At 47.8% G+C, this 15,026-nt stretch overlaps 1 protein-coding gene across 1 annotated transcript in view; it reads right to left on the bottom strand.

Moving 5' to 3' along the window:
- LOC119955565 (serine/threonine-protein kinase N2-like) overlaps window positions 1-11,884 on the bottom strand; it is a 55,080-nt gene extending 43,196 nt beyond the window's left edge. The window contains exons 1-4 of the mRNA XM_038781883.1: window positions 11,692-11,884; window positions 7,038-7,338; window positions 4,973-5,127; window positions 784-913 (exon numbers count right to left, since the gene is read on the bottom strand). Of these exons, the coding sequence (XP_038637811.1) occupies window positions 784-913; window positions 4,973-5,127; window positions 7,038-7,338; window positions 11,692-11,712 (607 nt within the window). The 5' untranslated portion in view covers window positions 11,713-11,884. The remainder of the gene's footprint in view (window positions 1-783; window positions 914-4,972; window positions 5,128-7,037; window positions 7,339-11,691) is intronic.
- Between the last annotated feature and the right edge of the window lie 3,142 nt (window positions 11,885-15,026).

Genomic DNA, 15,026 nt, shown 5'->3' with positions numbered 1-15,026 from the left:
TTTAAATTAATACAGTATATAAAGCAGCAAGAAAGATTAAGACTACAGAAGACATGGTAGCACACTGTTGCATCAAAGCATATATCTTGATTTGATCTTGGAATAACCCAGAGTCAAATTCACAACTCTTATCATGCCATTGAAGAAAGATGCGCTGTCAGACCCCACAGGGTACAAGAAAGGTTGGATGGAAAACTACTAAAGGCCACCTACCAACAGTCTCAGTAATGTTAGATCCTGTGAGAAAGTCGATTTCCCATTCTCTTTTGAGTGTTAGAACATCCCCAAAAAAAGATACATAATAAAACAAAGTGACATTTGAGCATAGGTAGAGCATTGGTACAATGCAGCTACAGCCCCTGGATTGGATTTGTTTATTGTCACGTGTACCGAAGTATAGTGAAAAGTATTTTTCTGCGAGCAGCTCAACAGATCATTAAGTACATGGGAAGAAAAGGGAATAAAAGAAAATACATAATAGGGCAACACAAGGTATACTATGTATACCCTGCTGCGGTGAGAGCAGTTTTGCAACTTGTGCCTCAGAGTTGACAGTCTCCCTTATGCTGCATGGAGACACTAAATTAATCAGTCACTTCATCGCAAAATAAAGTTCTGGGCTACTGCTTCAGAGCAATATGAACAAATCTTTCTGAGCAAGGGTCCCATATACTGAAGTGATTTAACAACCAAGAGAATCAAGAACAAAACAGACCCCACCCATACAAATATAGGTCGAAGTACTACATTTTCTGGCAGATATTTCTCGTATCTGGCACTAACCTATAGTTTCATTGCTGTCCTCAGCTGCTCCAATGTTGCGAGTTACTTTAAGGATCTGCATTCGGATTATATCAATCTTTATTTTACTGTCTTGTAACATCTGTTGTGCTGCTGCTAGCATTTTACGATCCTGGAAACAGATTTTTTTTTTTTTTAAGCACTCTATACAGAGAAGAGGAAGCAAGTTCTATTAACATTAAGCTGTCTTGATTAGACATAAAATAAAAACTTCTTGGAGCCTCTTTTTTATAGAGCAAGGAAAAAAAGAAATAATGTTCAAGTAAGCTTTCAGAAGCTGTAGAAAGGTGAAAAAAACTTTGGTCAGTCCCCAACATTAAGTTACTGAGCATTGCTATGCAAAATATAGCAGACACTTCTTTCACCATACAGGAATGGGGCAAACAACACCCGAGTAATCCCAGGGGCATCTAATAAAAGCATAGGCAGATGCATTAAAGTAGGTAAACCACTATTTCTCTGTCACTCAATCTGCTCATCTTAGCAAGAAACAAGGGAAAAGAGCAGAAACAAAATATCTTCCCAGCAGAATGTTGTAGCACTAGTATCTTGTGACGTGGAATACTGAGATTTTTCCCATACTGCTGACTCACTGGAAATTGCAGCACAAATGCCTGGTGATTCCTTACCGTGGAACTAAAAATCAATGATGGGCCAATCTGACAAAGTAATCATGAGCTATCACAAAGGACTTTAAACGCACTCTCCTATCTATTTTCTCTAATATTACTATTTTAGATATTTTTTTGCAGCTGTGCAACCTTAAAATTTTAAAATTACAACATTTCAACAGTTCATAAAATATAGAAATAATTAGTTTCAAAATCAGCCTCATCAGCTGTGGCCAGCACGGTAGCACAGTGGTTAGCACTGTGGCTTCACTGCACCAGGGTCCCAGGTTCGATTCCCCGCTGGATCACTCTGTACGGAGTCTGCACGTTCTCCCTGTGTCTGCGTGTGTTTCCTCCGGGTGTTCCGGTTTCCTCCCACAGTCCAAAGACGTGCAGGTTGTAGCCACCTGGGGTGGCCACTGCCCAACACAAAATGGAAGATTGCAAGGAATGCAGGGAAAATGGACATGTTGTAAAGCAAGCAGCTTGCAAAGCGCTTGTATATTTGGACTGCTGCAGAAACCAGACAGCACTGTGAAAAGAAACCAGTTAACATACTAATGAGGCGATACCGGGCGATCCCGATACAATGGAAACAAGTTAAACACAGATCGATACATTGAATGGAAGGCCAGACTTTTCGGCGCCAAAGAAGCCCAAAACAATAAGTCCCAAGAACCGCCCCAGTGACCGAGGAACTGCCCCATTATTGGGGGATTCAAACATATCAATTGGGAAGAGACCCAATCAATTCCAAGCAGGTAAGGGAGTCCGCCCAAAGGGGCGCGGATCCCCTGGGACCTAGAAAAGACAGGTCCCACACATGGTTCAGTCTTCTGATCCAGCCCTCCTCTCTCTTTGACAAGCACTCCTCCGTGGACTAGCACCTCGACCAGCTTTTGCCAAGACCTTGAACGAGAGGGAGGAGGGGGTTCGGACAGCAGCCGCCAGCAAGTAAGTGCCTCACAACGATCGCTACCAGAGATAGACACTCCTGACCCATTTTAACTTATACCAACCTGAAGTCTGCAGACCAGAGCAGAGCAAGAGGCCTTGTTCCCTGACCCAGCAGTTCCTTCGTGATAAGTATTAGTTTATTTAGCGGTAGGAATAAGTTTAATCCTTTTAGCGTGTGCATGGGTAGTTATTATAATTGTATTATAATAAACTCAGTTGTTTGGACTTACTAATTGGTGTATGGTTTTATTGCTTTGAACTTCATCTTGACCTTGTGGCGGTGTCTTAACGACACCTGGTGACTCCAGAGCTAAGTAAAGAAACAGAGCCAAATTGAGTGTTAAGCACACTCACCCAGAACGGCCAACAAGGTTAGGTGGATTGGCCATGATAAATTGCCCTTAGTGACCAAAAAGGTTAGGAGGGTGATGGAACTATCAATTCTTCCCGCAGCTGCTGCAGGTTGCGGGTCGGGCTGAGCAGTGCTGCTGCGGGTGCTGGCTTTGTCCACAGAAGTGGCAGGCTGGAGCAGTTGAATAACTGGTTTGGGGAGCTGAATAGTGGCAGGCTGGAGCAGTTGAATAACTGGTTTGGCAAGCTGAGTAGCTGGCTGGGGGAGCTGAGTAATTAGCTGGAGCAGCTGGATAGTTTGAGTAGTTGACTGGGACAGTAGGGCGGCCGGCTGTGGCAGCGCGATAGCTGGGGGGCCTTGCGGCACAGGCTTGGGGAGTCCTCAGGTCGGGGGCCCATGCGGGGTTAGCGGGGTCCGCGGGAAACGTGTTGAGGCTGCGGAAGGAAACTTCCATCGTGATAGCAGCCTCTACGGTAGTCTCTAAGCCCTGGGCCCCATTTTCTAATAGTCTCTGGCGTACATAGCTAGATCAAAGGCCCGCTACAAAAACATCCCGCACAGCAAGCTCCCTATGTTCGGCCGCGGTTACGGCCTGGTAATTGCAGTCATTTGAGAGATTGTTCAACTCGCGTGCAAATTCAGCTAAAATTTCTGTAGCCCGTTGTCGGCGAGTCGTGAACACATGGCGGGCAAAGACCTCGTTCATGGGCCTAATATACATTTTGTCCAAAATCGCTAGCGCTGCAGTGTAGGAACCGGCTGGATTTAGTTGTGTAGAAATTCTGTGGCTTACCCTCGCGTGCAGTAGGCTGAGTTTTTGTTCCTCCGTAGTTTCAGCGGTGCTGATTTCGGCCAGGTAGGCCTTAAAACATTTCAGCCAGTGGCAGAAGGGCTCTTTCGCCTCTGCATCCTGCGGATCGAGTTCTAGACGTCCTAGTTTTAGAGCGGATTCCATGCTTTACTTCGGCAGCTTCTTAAGTGTATTAAATTGATGGAACCATCAATTCAGCGAACACAAGTAGTTGGATCTGAACAGAGGCTTTAATACACTTACAACAAGCGCCAGCCTATTCGTCATTGAACTCCATGAACTGGCAGGCTGGCTCTAAGGCACTGATCTTTATACATCGGTCCCAGGAGGAGGAGTCCTGGGCGAAGCCAAGGGAGGAGCCCAGTACAAACTCTCGCGTACTCCCAGGGCGACTCCCCCTGGTGGTCGGATAGTGCAACTGCACTTACAATGGTGGATAGTGAACATATATACACACGGAGTTATATTGGCAACTATATACAGCATTGATCTTACAACGGGTAGATAACGAACATATATACATGGAGTGATATTGGCAACTATATATAGTGTGAATCACATTCACCAGAGGGGTTATTGGGTTACGGGGATAGGGTGGAAGTGAGGGCTTAAGTGGGCTGGTGCAGACTCAATGGGCCGAATGACCTCCTTCTGCACTGTATGTTCTATGTTCTTTCCCTCATTCCAAACCAAAAAGAAAATCAAAATGAGATCACTGTTTGTCTTGAAACTGTCATAAACATTGTCCTTTATTTTATCAGTCATTGTCTTCCTTCGAAGATTGAAATAGACAAGCTAACATATTAACCGCCTTCCAAACTCCTAATGTTTAACAATATCAGTATTATTCAGTCTTTTATTCTAATTCACTGACCAATTCCACCTCCCTACACAGGTCTCAAGTCCCACGCTATCAAGTATCCATCAAATCTCAACATCTAGGAGATACCAAAGAGAGATCAAAACTAAACAAGAGCCTATGATTATATTTGCAAGGACAAGGTGATGTTATTTCTAATAGAACATAGAACAGTACAGCACAGAACAGGCCCTTCGGCCCTCAATGTTGTGCCGAGCCATGATCACCCTACTCAAACCCACGTATCCACCCTATACCCGTAACCCAACAACCCTCCCCTTAACCTTACTTTTGTTAGGACACTACGGGCAATTTAGCATGGCCAATCCGCCTAACCCGCACATCTTTGGACTGTGGGAGGAAACCGGAGCACCCGGAGGAAACCCACGCACACAGGGGGAGGACGTGCAGACTCCACACAGACAGTGACCCAGCCGGGAATTGAACCTGGGACCCTGGAGCTGTGAAGCATTTATGCTAACCACCATGCTACCCTGCTGCCCCTTTCCAATGCACCATCACAAGGTACATAACTTCTTTAAAATTCACAATGCTTGGTGAGCTTGGAACAGAAGTCTTACTTTTGAAGGTCCATTTGAGTACATCTGGATAATGTTTGCAGCTCCCTGTTTCACCTTCATTTCAATATTTAGCTGTTTCTTCAGAGCTGTGATTCGACTGCTGAGAGGAGTCAGACATTGCTCCCAGCAACAGGGGTTCGGAGACATTCCATCATCTGGAAAAATTAATAGAAGCGCTGGGTACTTTTTGTTTATTTACAAATGCAGACATTATTATTGCTTATTGTCACAAGTAGGCTTCTATGTTATTGTGAAAAGCCCCTAGTTGCCACAGAATTAAAGGAAGCCAAATAACTTATTGACCTCCGGTGGACCGATGATTTGGTTCCACTCACATTCCCACATACAACAATTGTGACCAATGCCATTCCATCTATTTTTAAAGCTTTTGTTTCTTTAAAAATTACAACTTTTTGAGAGTGATTCACTGTTAAAGTTTGACCTCAATAAGGCCAGTAGCTGCATGTGTCTGCCCAGCATCAGCTCAAGTGGATAGGAGTACATAATAATCTTTATTAGTGTCACAAGTAGGCTTACATTAAAACTGCAATGTAGTTACTGTGAAAATCGCCACACTCCACCGCCTGTTCAGATACACTGAGGGAGAATTCAGAATGTCCAATTCACCCAAGAAGCACATCTTTCGGGACTTGTGGGAGGAAACCGGAGCACCCGGAGAAAACCCACGCAGACACAGGGAGAACGTGCAGACTCTGCACAGACAGTGACCAAAGCCGGGAATCAAACCTGGGTCCCTGGTGCTGTGAAGTGACAAGAGGTAACCACTGGGCACATGCGAGTTTTCAAAGAGCAAGAAATTCTGGAGATCTAACTAATATCACCCCCTCAGCTTGTACTGAAAATAGATGGACTGGCCATTCTTTTTGCTATTTATTTCACTTCATTGTCTTTCAGAATAACCAATTGTATAGGAGATGTTTTTAAGATGTTCCCGACACAGAAGATGCAATGCAGATTCAGAGTTTAGGTAGAAATCTCTTCTAATGACTGTTCAACATAAATCATGTCCTAGTTTATCATAGTCATCCTTACATTACCGTGTTCCTTCCTTTCTTCATTAATGTGGAGATGCCGGCGTTGGACTGGGGTGAGCACAGTAAGAAGTCTTACAACACCAGGTTAAAGTCCAACAGGTTTGTTTCAAACACGAGCTTTCGGAGCACGGCTCACCTGAAGAAGGAGCCGTGCTCCGAAAGCTCGTGTTTGAAACAAACCTGTTGGACTTTAACCTGGTGTTGTAAGACTTCTTACTGTTCTTCATTAATGACAGGCCAGGAATAGTTGTGTTGTGTAGAATACTCTTTAAATGTCACAGTTCATCATACTTCTAAGTAGAAAATATTAAGCCAATCACAATAGCAGAACTTAATTGTGAATAGGGAAAACCAAATTAAATTTACAAATCTCCAATAAGTAGTACTATGGGTCAAGGATTGTTTTTTTTTAAAAGGGCGGCTTGGTGGCGCAGTGGTCAGCCCTGCTGCCTCATGGCGCCAAGGACCCAGGTACGATCCCAGCTCCGGGTCATTGTCCGCGTGGAGTTCGCCCATTCTCCTCGTGTCTGCATGGGTCGCACCCCCACAACCCAAAGATGTGCAGGGTAGGTGGATTGGTCACGCTAAATTGTCCCTCAATTGGAAAAAAAAATTGGGTACTCTAAAAATTTTTTTTATTATTTTTTAAAAGTATTTCTTTTATTAGCAGCTCCGTATTATTTTTGCTGCAGAATTTGGGAACTAAGTAGGGGCTTATTTATTACTCTTACTGCAATTTCATTGGGCTTACAACACATGGGTCATAAGTTACTGTATAATGGAATAGTGAATGAGCCTTGGAATGGCATTTGTTTGCACTTCCAAGTATCCCATCATTGGGGCAGCAGTAAAGTTGGAGGGATAATCTTGTCCTTCCCTTTTGAATCAAGGGCTGTAGCATCTCAGTAATGCCATCATAGTCTCATAAATTAAGCATAGTTAGGGTGAAGTGCTCTTTAGCTCCACAGAAAAGGGTCAGGTCTTCTTATCCAAGGCTCAGTTGCACTCACCTTTCCAATTATCCCTGTCTGTGACAACAATTCGCGCATTCAGCTCCTGAAGATCCCAATGCAATTGTTCTAATTTGCGATTTGAGGTTTTCAAAATGTTTTCCACATGTGCCAGATTTTTTTTGTCTGTCGTCACCTTGCGCAAGTTCTCTGTTCCTTCTTTGATTTTCAGCTCCTTTTGTATTTCACGTCGAATCATCTCCTTCACTCCATCAAGTTTCTGCTGCATGTCTGGGTCCAAGAGGTCAGTTCCCTCTGCCAGGTCCAGCCTCTGGCTGATCAACAGCTGGTATGCATTGCTCTGAAAAAAAAGTTATGATTTTTAATTGCTGCAAATTAAATTGTAATATTCAATAAGTTACTGCAGAGGTTGCAACAATAATAATGAAGGAAGGACTTTTAACTACACTTTTAGCATCTTGCTCAACAGGTTTGGTTTAATACCACTATAGCTAAATGACCACAACACTGACTCAAAGTCTAGCTAAATTATATGATCAAGTCCTGGTGTGGCTCTCACACTACACCTTCCAACCACAACCTTTTGACCAGACAAGAATGTTATCAAGTGAGTCAAAGTTGACAGCAATTAGATTAGGGATTTATTATAGCGTTAATGTCTTAAAAGATACCCTGCATGATAGTTTACACTCAATACCTGAACATAATCAAAAATTCATGTAATCAGTCACTACAATCTGAGTAACATACATCAATCATTATATTGAATGACAGATCATGCTGAGCAGTTGAATGTCCCATTCTTATGCCTCATGTTCCATATGCCCATAAGCCATAGGAGCAGAATTAGGCCACTCGGCCCATCGAGTCTGCTCCTGCCATTCAACCATGGCTGATATTTTTCTCACCCCCATTCTCCTGCCTTCTCCCCATAACCCCAGATCTCCTTATTGATCAAGAATCCCTGATCCTCTAATCAATCATGTTTTGTTTGTTTTTTAAAAATAAATTTACATTACCCAATTTTTTTTCTCCAATTAAGGGTCAATTTAGCATGGCCAATCCACCTACCCTGCACATCTTTGGCTTGTGGGGGCAAGACCCACACAGACACAGGGAGAATGTGCAAACTCCACATGGACAGTGACCGGGGCCTTAATCAAACCCAGGTCCTCGGTGCCAATTTTAAAACTCTAACATTCCAATTACTGTAACATCGCCTCAGTTAAGTTGCAGGTTACTTTTTTAAAAATATATATTTTTATTCAAGGCATTTTCACATATATGAAAAAATCAGAAGAACAGAACAATTCAATAAACAAACGCACTCCACCTGCTCCCCAGACGCCACCCCGTATCCCGCCTACCTCATTAACTCCCTTACCCCTCCCTGCCACCCACCCCTCCTGCTGATCCCTCAAACCTCCTTTAAGAAATCAATAAACGGCTTCCATGTCCAGGTGAACCCCTCTGCCAACCCCCTCAAAGCAAACTTGACCTTCTCCAGCCTCAGGAACTCTGCCAAGTCGCTCACCCACACTCCCAAAGCCTGCAGCTCCGAGTCCCGCCACCCTAGCAAAATCCATCTTCGGGCTATCAGGGAGGCAAAGGCCAAAACATCAGCCTCTCACCCCCTGGACTCCCAGTTCAACACTCCAAATATCGCAACCTCTGGTCTCGGAATCACCAGCACCAGAGGAGTGTTACCTTCCCCAGGCACACCTGTACTTTATGCTCTCAAATGCAGTGCCCTTATGGAAGGGAAAAGCAAAAAAAAATCTGCCTCGAGTCAGAGCCACCAAATGTACAACCACACACTCCACAGCCACCACCGGAAGTTCCAAGTTGCATGTTACATTTACTATACTTTCTAAAATTTGATGTAAAAATCTAAATTGTTCCCATATATTAAAGAGGTTAAACAGTTATAGGGAATACACGATGAATGAGAATATACTAGGAGGGGTAAATGAAGTCAGATCTTAGCGTACCTAAAGGCAGCAGTTCAGCTAGAAAAAGTTGCAAAGAAAGCATACGGTATGCTCATGCATTGGCAGAGGTATAGAATATAAAAGTAAGGATATAATATTGGGAATTGTATAAAACACTGGTGAGGCCACAAGTGGCATATTGAGTGGAGTTCTGGTCAGCATATTACAGGAAGGATGTAACAGCTCTGGAGAGAGTGCAGAGGAGGTTTACAAGAATGTTGTCAGGGCTAGAAAAGTGGAGAGATTTGATAGGTTGGGGTTATTTTCCTTGGAATAAAAAGACTGAGGGGTGACTTAATTGAGGTGCACAAAATTACAAGGGCGAAAAGACAGAGTGGACAGAATAAAAGGGTTTCTCTTGGTGGAGAATTCTAGAACCAATGGATGTAGATTCAAGATAAGTGGCAGAAGTGTAGAGGGGACAGCAGGAAGAATTTTTTAAAAATATATAAACGCAGCAGGTAGTGGGAGTCTGCAATTCGCTGCAGACGTTGGTGATGGAGGCAGAGACCATAAACTCTTTTAAAAAATTTAGAGTATCCAATTTTTTTTTTCCCAATTAAGGAGCAATTAAGCGTGGCCAATCCACCGAACCTGCACATCTTTGGGTTGTTGGGGCAAAAACCACACAAACATGGGGAGAATGTCCAAACTCCACACGGATATTGACCCAGAGCCGGGATCAAAACTGGGACCTCGGCGCTCTGAGGCAGCAATGCGAATCACAGTGCCACCGTGCTGCCCGTAAACTATTTGAAAGGATTAGCCGGGGGGGGGGGCATTAGCCAGGTGACGGGGGGCATTAGCCAGGAGATTGGGGGGGCGGGGGGGCATTAGCCAGGAGACTGGGGGGGGGGCATTAGCCAGGAGACAGTTGGGGGGGGGGGGGGGCATTAGCCAGGAGACGGAGAAGGGGCATTAGCCAAGAGACGAGGGGGGCATTAGCCAAGAGACGAGGGGGGCATTAGCCAAGAGACGAGGGGGGCATTAGCCAAGAGACGAGGGGGGCATTAGCCAAGAGACGAGGGGGGCATTAGCCAGGTGACGGGGGGGGGGGGGGAGTGACTGGCAGGGGGGGGGGGTGGCATTAGCCAGGAGAGGGGCATTAGACAAGAGACAGTTGGGGGGGGGGGGGGGGGGGGCATTAGCCAGGAGAGGGCATTAGCCAGGAGACGGAGGGGGGGCATTAGCCAGGAGACAGAGCGGGGGGCATTAGCTAGGAGACGGGGGAATTAGCCAGGAGAGGAGGGGGCATTAGCCAGGAGACGGGGTGGGGGGCATTAGCCAGGAGACGGGGGGGGCGGGGGCATTAGCCAGGAGACGGGGGGGGCGGGGGCATTAGCCAGGAGACGGGGGGGGCGGGGGGCATTAGCCAGGAGAGGGGGGGGGGCGGGGGCATTAGCCAGGAGAGGGGGGGGGGGCGCGGGGGCATTAGCAGGAGACGGGGGGGGGGGGGGGGCGGGGGCGGGGGCATTAGCCAGGAGACGGGGCGGGGGCATTAGCCAGGAGAGGGGGGGGGCATTAGCCAGGAGAGGGGGGGGGGGCATTAGCCAGGAGAGGGGGGGGGGCATTAGCCAGGAGAGGGGGGGGGGGGCATTAGCCAGGAGAGGGGGGGGGGGGGCATTAGCCAGGAGCCAGGGGGGGGGGCATTAGCCAGGAGACGGGGGGGGCATTAGCCAGGAGACGGGGGGGGGCATTAGCCAGGAGACGGGGGGGGGGGGCATTAGCCAGGAGACGGGGGGGGGGCATTAGCCAGGAGACGGGGGGGGGTGTGTGTGTGGCATTAGCCAGGAGAGGGGGGGGGGGCATTAGCCAGGAGAGGGGGGGGGGGGCATTAGTCAGGAGACCGGGGGGGGGCATTAGTCAGGAGACCGGGGGGGGCATTAGTCAGGAGACCGGGGGGGCATTAGTCAGGAGACCGGGGGGGGCATTAGTCAGGAGACGGCTGGGGGGGGGCATTAGCCAGGAGACCGGGGGGGGCATTAGTCAGGAGACCGGGGGGGCATTAGTCAGGAGACCGGGGGGGGGGCATTAGTCAGGAGACCGGGGGGGGGCATTAGTCAGGAGACCGGGGGGGGGGCATTAGCCAGGAGAGGGGGGGGGGGCATTAGTCAGGAGACCGGGGGGGGGCATTAGTCAGGAGACCGGGGGGGCATTAGTCAGGAGACCGGGGGGGGCATTAGTCAGGAGACCGGGGGGGGGGCATTAGTCAGGAGACCGGGGGGGGGGCATTAGTCAGGAGACCGGGGGGGGGGGCATTAGTCAGGAGACCGGGGGGGGGGGGGCATTAGTCAGGAGACCGGGGGGGGGGCATTAGTCAGGAGACCGGGGGGGGCATTAGTCAGGAGACCGGGGGGGGCATTAGTCAGGGGGGGGCATTAGTCAGGAGACCGGGGGGGGGGCATTAGTCAGGGGGGGGCATTAGTCAGGAGACCGGGGGGGGCATTAGCCAGGAGACCGGGGGGGGGGCATTAGTCAGGGGGGGGCATTAGTCAGGAGACCGGGGGGGGGGGCATTAGTCAGGGGGGGGCATTAGTCAGGAGACCGGGGGGGGCATTAGCCAGGAGACCGGGGGGGGGCATTAGTCAGGGGGGGGCATTAGTCAGGAGACCGGGGGGGGCATTAGTCAGGAGACCCCCCCCCCCCCCAAGATTGGAACTCCTTTCGCTACCGGCGCTTCCCGCCCGCTGTCTGTTCCTGACCTGCTGGCTGTCACCCGCCATCCTCCTGCCGCTACTTTCTTTCCGTTCCCCTTTCTTTTCTCCGCCCTCCCCACAGGCCGGTATTATCGGTTAGCCGGTGATTCCTGTCCCTGGCCTCCGGCCGGTTAGCCGTTAACGGCCGCCTTGTTTGAAATGTTTTTGAAGCCGGCGCGCGCCCTTCCCGCCCCCATTTGAACCGGGCGCTGCAAACCCCGTCCGCCCATTGGGCAACCCGGCTGGCGCCAGCGCTGTCAATCAGCTCGCTGCTGGCCAATGGGACGAAGAAGGCGGGGCTCGGATAACGTCATCCATCCCTCTGGCGCCGACGTCATCCATCCACCCCTTCCCATTTTAAATAATTAGAACCAAGGAATCCTTGCAGTGCAGATGAGGCCGTTCGGCCCATTGAGTCTGCACCATCCTCTGAAAGAGGACCCAATGCCCCCCCCCCCCAGCCTATTCCTGTGGATGACACAGTGGTTAACACTGTTGCTTCACAGCTCCAGGGTCCCAGGTTCGACGGCGGGAGGAAACCAGAGCACCTGGAGGAAACCCCGCAGTCACGGGGAAAGCGTGCAGACTCCGCACAGTCAGTGACCCAAGCCGGGAATCTGGGACCCTGGAGCTGTGAAGCAACGGTGCTAACCACGGTGCCACAACCATAGCTACAGCTTGAGAGGTGCCATTCTGCATCAAGCATGGCTGGCCAGGAAACTGTCCCGCTCTTAACTGAGTGCCATAGGTGTATCGGAAGGATTTCTGGGTTGATAAACAACTGTTTGGCTACGTTATGGATGCACCCTCTGTGGGCATCAAGTTCTGGAGTTGGACCCGGGACCAGATCTTCTGTCTCAGAAACACTATGCCACAAGATCCTGTCCCCTTTTGAGAGAGGTACAATTAATTGAGAACCAAATCAGAAATCAATGGAAACTTATTAAATTAAATTAAATTGCATCTGGCATCCAGTATGCCCTCCAGTCCCAGCAGTGACCACAGATTGCAGAAGTCCTTAAATACACTGACAGACACCACATGCTCCCTTTCAAAAGCAATGGGTCAAAGTGTGTTTTGTACTTATAGAACACTTGGTTGTTCAAGAGTTCTGCCCAAGGCTTGGCTGTAGAGGCAGGTTTAAGGAGGCTTTCCAAGGCAAGGAGAGATGTAGCACGGTGCTTGTCATTAAAAGGATGTAGAGGCTCTGGAGAGGGTACAAGGATGATACTAGAAATGTGTGTGTGTATACATATCAGGAAATGACTGACAGGCTTGCTCTTTTTTTTTTAAATTTAGAGTACCCAATTATTTTTTCCCAATTAAGGGCCAATTTAGCATGGCCAATCCACCGACCCTGCACATCTTTGGGTTGTGGGGGTGAAAACCACATAGACACAAGGAGAATATGCAAACTCCACACGGACAGTGACCCAGGGCTGGGAGTTCTCAGCCCCATAGTCCTAGTGTTACCCACTGAGCCACATGCCACCCTCAGGCTTGCTCTCTGAAAGTACAGTAGAATTGAGGGATGGCCCATAAAAGAGGTATTTAAAACTATGAAAGATTTTGATAATATGGATACAGAGAGAAAGTTTCCTTCACTGAGAAATCCAGTAGGGAATTCAGAAAATACTTCTTTATCCAAAGAATGGTGAGAAGTCACTACCACAGAGAGTGGTTGATGTGAATAGCATAAATACATTTATGAAGCTTGATAAATACATGAGTGAGAGGGGAATCAAGGGTTATGACGGTAGACTTAGATGAAGAAAGAGTAAGAAGTCTTACAACACCAGGTTAAAGTCCAACAGGTTTGTTTCGAATCACTAGCTTTCGGAGCACTGCTCCTTCCTCAGGTGAAAGATGAAGAAAGATGGGAGGAAGTTTAAGTGGAACTTAAACACTAGCATGAACTGATTCGATCAAATTACCTATTTCTGTGCCATATATCCTGTGTAATCACTGTCTCATCAGGTCAACTTTGAAGTTCTGAATTCGTTCAAATTCCTCCACTGCTTTATGATCACAGTAAGAAGTCTTACAACACCAGGATAAAGTCCAACATGTTTGTTTCGAAACACTAGCTTTCGGGGGAAACAGCTCCTGTTCACCTGAGGAAGGAGCTGTGCTCCGAAAGCTAGTGATTCGAAACAAACCTGTTGGACTTTAACCTGGTGTTGGAAGACTTCTTACTGTGTTCACCCCAGTCCAATGCCAGCATCTACACATCACTGCTTTATGATCACTAACTAAATGCCTGTAGACACATTCTCCATTCTCTCACAGGAGCTCCTCCTTGTCGCTTATTGTTGGTATCACTTGACTAGGTTCATTCAGCCTCTCTGTTCATATAAACTTGAGCTCTCTTTGGGGTGGCAGGTGGTGCAGTGGTTAGCACTGGGACTACAGTGCTGAGGACCTGGGTTCGAGTCACAGTCCGTGTCGAATTTGCACATTTTCCCTGTGTCTGCAGGGGTTTCACCCCCACAACCCAAAGATGTGCAGGTTAGGTGGATTGGCCACATGAAATTGCCCCTTAATTGGGAAGAAAAAAATAATTGGGTACTCAAAATTTATATTTAAAAAAAACTTGAACTCTCTGAGTCATCCTGCTTTCAAAAGATGCCTCAAAACCTATTTTTAACAATGCCTTCAACCACCCCCAAACCTTTTTAAAAATAAATTTAGAGTACCCAATTATTTTTTCCAATTAAGGGGCAATTTAGCGTGGCCAATCCACCTATCCTGCACATCTTTGGGTTGTGGGGATGAAACCCACGCAGACACGGGGAGAATGTGCAAACTCCACACGGACAGTGACCCAGGGCCGGGATTCGAACCCGGGTCCTCAGCACCATAGGCAGCAATGCTAACCACTGTGCCACTGTGCTGCCCTCTACCACCCCCAAACCTAACCCCACCATTTCCTTTTTGTTCCTCCCACTTGACATTCAGCATTTTCCCCCTTAATGTAAAGGTGCCTTTCTGCAAATGAAGAGTTTTGTAGAAATGTAAATTGCCTTTAATTCACAGCAATCTTCCACGACAAGCTTCACTTGTGGGAAATTTTTATGATGTGGAACACACTGCCTGGAAGTGGATTGAATCGGAGGTTTTGTGTTAGCCGTGGCCCTGTGGTAGTATTCGTCTCTGAGGCTGTGGATTTAAAGTCCTCGTTCCAGGGCTGGAGCACAGAACTGGACTGACCATGCGGGAGGCTACACTTTTGGAGATGCTGTTTTTCAGATTAAACCCTGAACCGAGGCCCCACCTGTACCCTCAGGTGGAGGTAAACAATCCCATAACACAATGTCAAAGAAGAGCAGGAAAGTTTTCCT

Source organism: Scyliorhinus canicula, chromosome 21 (genome assembly GCF_902713615.1).
Source record: "Scyliorhinus canicula chromosome 21, sScyCan1.1, whole genome shotgun sequence".
Taxonomy (NCBI): Eukaryota; Metazoa; Chordata; class Chondrichthyes; order Carcharhiniformes; family Scyliorhinidae; genus Scyliorhinus; species Scyliorhinus canicula.
This window is presented reverse-complemented; position numbering and strand designations above follow the sequence as displayed.